General features: G+C 35.0%; 1 protein-coding gene across 1 annotated transcript; it reads left to right on the forward strand.

Moving 5' to 3' along the window:
• The first annotated feature begins 320 nt into the window (after positions 1-320).
• On the forward strand, positions 321-4,215 carry LOC106366703 (UDP-N-acetylglucosamine diphosphorylase 1). The gene is made up of 15 exons (XM_013806364.3): positions 321-707; positions 808-862; positions 948-1,099; positions 1,807-1,846; positions 2,100-2,192; positions 2,280-2,392; positions 2,470-2,544; positions 2,630-2,669; positions 2,755-2,837; positions 2,931-3,008; positions 3,095-3,238; positions 3,345-3,412; positions 3,490-3,604; positions 3,679-3,835; positions 3,923-4,215. The coding sequence occupies exons 1-15, from the start codon at positions 492-494 to the stop codon at positions 4,018-4,020; spliced, it is 1,527 nt and encodes a 508-aa protein (XP_013661818.1). The 5' UTR covers positions 321-491; the 3' UTR covers positions 4,021-4,215.
• Positions 4,216-4,519: the final 304 nt, after the last annotated feature.

The following is a 4,519-nucleotide window of genomic DNA, read 5'->3' on the forward strand; positions in this document are numbered from 1 at the left end:
TTATTTTTCATATAATTATGTTTATGAGAAACTATATTTCTGCAGCTTTACTTCTTCCTTTTTTTGTAACTATCGCTTTACTTCTAAGAATTTACTTATCTTCTGCTGATTTTATATTTTATTTTTCAATGTTTCTAATGAAAAAATTTCAGATAACCAAAAAAGAAAGAAAAAGAAAATGGGGATCTAAATTTTTTAAATAATTAGAAGAAAACGAAATCTAAAACCCGGTGAGCTAGCCAGAGGAGATAAAGCCAACAAACTGTCGGAGGACTTTGACAAAATGCATGAAACTACAAAAGGGTAAACAAGTAATTGCATAAACTCCAGTTGTTTCATGTCGATTTGTTTTGTTGATTCTTTGTCTTCTTCGCCACTGTTCTTGGCTCGTGTTTAAAACCATTCATCTTCTCGCCTTCCCAAAATAAAAACAGACCAAACGCTCTAATCCTCATTACCTTTGTTTTAACCTGCAAGAGATCTAGAGAGAGATGAGAGACCCGTCGATGGAGAGAGAAAATGGAGCATCTGATTCAACGGCGGCGACAACAACAACGACCACGACAGAAATAACTTCTCCTCCTCCGATGAATTCACCGCGTCAAGCATTGATTGAGAGATTAAAAGATTATGGACAGGAAGATGTTTTCGCTCTTTGGGACGAGCTCTCACCGGACGAACGAGAGTTCCTTGTCAGAGACATCGAGGTGTGTCCTTCGTTAGATCAAATCTCAGATTGGTATTAACAAAAAAACACTGTTTAGTTGATACTATTTTTTAACTGGTTCTTGATTTGGCTATTTCCAGTGTTTGGATCTTCCAAGAATAGATCGGATCATCAGATGCTCACTTCACTCTCAAGGTTTTCAGTAATTCTCAACTTAAACTACATGCATTGTCTTTTTGGATTTGATAAATTTTCATACATCTATGTTTAATTTAATTAGGCTTGCCTGTGGCGGCGATAGAGCCAGTGCCGGAGAATTGGGTCTCGACGGTTGATGGAAGAACAATGGAAGACAGAGAGAAGTGGTGGAAGATGGGATTAAAGACTATCTATGAAGGCAAACTAGGAGTGGTACTTTTGTCTGGTGGACAGGTACTTCTCGTCTTAATCTTGTGTTACCTTTTTCTTTAAATACAGCAATAATGCTACTTTTAATTAGTTAAGATTAATGAGAGTTGCTTAATGATTCTCTTGTCGATGGGTTTTCGAATAATGCTTACCTACTTAAGATTAAGACGGCTTTTGGTGCGGTCTTTACTTTTAAATAATTTATATAATCTGAAACGGAGAAAGTGTTATTTAGGGGTTATTATAGTGGCAATCATATGAACTATTAGAAAGTAGAAACATATATCACTGTCGGTGGGTTTTAATTTTTTTTAGGTAAGTTGAGTAATGGCGATGTCTAGGAGGAACCTTGCTTAATTACTGTAGAAGAAATCAAACGGATCATGAATGATCACGTGATCTGAAAAGATGCTTTTTATAGGATTCCGTAACTTTAATATATAATAAATTTTCCATATTAAGTTCCTCTGTTTCGTGTGATGTAAGGAAGGTTGAAAATTTCTGATTTAAACATGTGAGTCGCTTGGAGGAGATTACTTCCATTTAATAACTTGAGAATATGTTTCCTCTTTATGCTCTTTCTCTCGTTTTGTACAAGGAAAACGAATCATGTTAATAGGTTTTAATAGATTCCGGTTAACCTTTTTCTGCCACATTGTTGTGTTTTTGTTAGTACATTCTGTAAAAGATCTGACTATTGAAAATGATTTTACTATGAAACTATATGACAGGGAACAAGACTTGGAATTTCAGACCCAAAAGGATGTTTCAGTGAGTGCTTCTTATTCTAGTTCTGCTTTACGGCTGCCCAATCTTCTTTACAGTAACAATGCTTGGAGAATTTAGAGCACTTGAAACAGTTTCTTCCTTAGAATGCACATCGTAGTTGTCATAACATCAGCTCGCCTTTTGGTTCTTTCATTCTGCATGTTTTAGTGTAGTAAGAGTATTTTGATTCTTTGACATGCACTGATTAGGCTCAAGTTACGTAACATGGTAGTTATTGACTTAAATTCCATCTCAGATATCGGACTTCCATCAGGAAAGTCGCTCTTTCAGATTCAAGCAGAGAGAATCTTGTGTATCCAAAGACTTGCTGCTCAAGTAGTGGGTGAAGGTGAGATTCATGCCTTCTTCTAATGTATCTTGTACCATTGCAACATATCTTGACACTCTGTTGTTTAACATAATACTTTATCTTTAGGTCCAACTCGCCCAGTTACAATACACTGGTATATTATGACTAGTCCATTTACTGATGAGGCGACACGAAAATATTTTTCGAGTCACAAGTACTTTGGCCTTGAACCAGATCAAGTAAGATATATGCTTCTTAGTTGTATTAGTTTTTCCTTCATACTGTGTCTGACCAAATGTTGATCACTTGGCTACAGATCAGTTTTTTCCAACAAGGTACTTTGCCTTGCATTTCAAAGGAAGGAAAGTTTATCATGGAGACACCTTTTAGTGTATGTACCATAATACGTTGTTCTGTCTCTCCTTTTATATTTGGTTAGTATTCTAGTCTTTATGAGTTTATTTACATATTATCAGCTAGCTAAAGCTCCAGATGGTAACGGGGGAGTCTATGGAGGTATGTTTACTAATTGATTCTGGTCTTTTGCTGTTATATATTAGTTTTTTTTTTTTTTTGCTAATTCTGATCCAAGATTTTACAGCTCTAAAGTCTTCAAGGTTATTAGAGGATATGGCTTCAAGGGGAATAAAATATGTGGATTGCTATGGTGTTGACAATGTCATGGTTAGTTTTCTAGCTCAGTCTTGAGTCCTTATAATTGCTTAATTTTTCTCAACTCTCTGTCTCTTGGATATAAAATGACATCTTGGAAAGCAGGTTCGAGTAGCTGATCCTACATTTCTAGGGTACTTTATCGATAAAGGTGCTGCTTCGGCTGCAAAAGTTGTGCGAAAGGTATCTAAGATACATTTTCTCTGGTTTAGATAGAAGTCCATAATATTCCCTGGTGACTCGAATGTTTTTTTGTATGATAAAAACAGGCATATCCTCAAGAACAGGTTGGAGTATTTGTTAGAAGAGGAAAAGGTGGACCATTGACTGTAGTTGAATACAGTGAGCTAGATCAGTCAATGGCTTCTGCTATTAATCAACGAACAGGACGTCTTCAATATTGCTGGAGTAATGTAAAAACCCGTTCTCCCTCTCTCATCATCTTCTTATAAATTTCACAACTCATACCAAATTGAAAAGAGCTTACGAAACGTTTTTGTTTTACATTTTTGTCATCAGGTGTGCTTGCACATGTTCACTTTAGATTTCATTAATCAAGTCGCAACCGGCCTAGAGAAAGACAGCGTGTAAGCTCTACAAATACATTCTAAATCTCACAATCAAAACGTTATATTATGTGTGTAATAATGTGCTGTTTTGGCAGCTACCACTTGGCGGAGAAGAAGATACCATCTATGAATGGATACACAATGGGACTGAAACTAGAACAATTCATTTTTGATTCCTTTCTGTATGCTCCTTCAACCGCACTCTTTGAGGTAAACTATGTCGTTCATTTACACAATACATAAACTAAAAACAAATATTAAAATTTGGATTGAGCAATGTGTAGGTGTTAAGAGAAGAAGAGTTTGCGCCAGTGAAGAATGTAAATGGGTCCAATTTCGATACACCGGAAAGTGCGAGGCTTTCGGTTCTAAGGCTACACACACGTTGGGTTATAGCAGCTGGTGGATTTCTAACACATTCTGTGCCTTTATATGCAACTGGTAAAACTCCAAAAACATATTCTCATTATAACTTTTGTTCTTTATGTATATATAATCTAATATGCTGCAAAAATATAAATTAATTAGGTGTTGAGGTTTCACCGTTGTGCTCGTACGCTGGAGAAAATCTTGAAGCTATTTGTCGTGGAAGAACGTTTCATGCACCTTGTGAAATCTCCCTCTAATTATTTTCTTTTTGTTTTGTATTGAAATGTCTTCTTCTTGTTCACATGATCTTTTCTTTGCTTTCACTTTTTTTTGTTTTGTTTTTGCTTCCCGGCTGGTTTATATATAAACTTAAATATTCCCATGAGAGAGAGGACTTGGCGTTTTGTATCCATTGTAACATATCTAATAAAAATTTATGTTGGTTTTTAAAACTTTTGTGTATAGACTATAGAATTGGTTCAGTGTTTGTTTTGGGGGCAATTGGTTGGACTGTTGTTATAAAAAATTTACTGTAAAATTTAGTTTGTAAATTATGTTGATTTATCTATATCTAATGTAGCTGAAGAAAGTAAATGAAAAAACAATATTTTTTGCTTAAAAAAAATAAGGCTCCTACAGCCCTTTATATTTTATGTTTTTTATTCAGTTTTAAAAACTATTTTAAGCATGACTGGTAATTTATATAATTGTAGATAGAAATTAAAGTTATAGTCACTTGTTGAATTCCAACCAACC

Source organism: Brassica napus, chromosome C5 (genome assembly GCF_020379485.1).
Source record: "Brassica napus cultivar Da-Ae chromosome C5, Da-Ae, whole genome shotgun sequence".
Lineage (NCBI taxonomy): Eukaryota > Viridiplantae > Streptophyta > Magnoliopsida > Brassicales > Brassicaceae > Brassica > Brassica napus.

Coding starts and splice junctions, on each gene's coding strand:
- LOC106366703 (XM_013806364.3), top strand. CDS start 492: ATGAGAGACCCGTCGATGGAGAGAGAAAATGGAGCATCTGATTCAACG. Junction 2,545..2,629: donor TCATGGAGACACCTTTTAGT/GTATGTACCATA, acceptor ACATATTATCAG/CTAGCTAAAGCTCCAGATGG. Junction 3,413..3,489: donor GGCCTAGAGAAAGACAGCGT/GTAAGCTCTACA, acceptor CTGTTTTGGCAG/CTACCACTTGGCGGAGAAGA.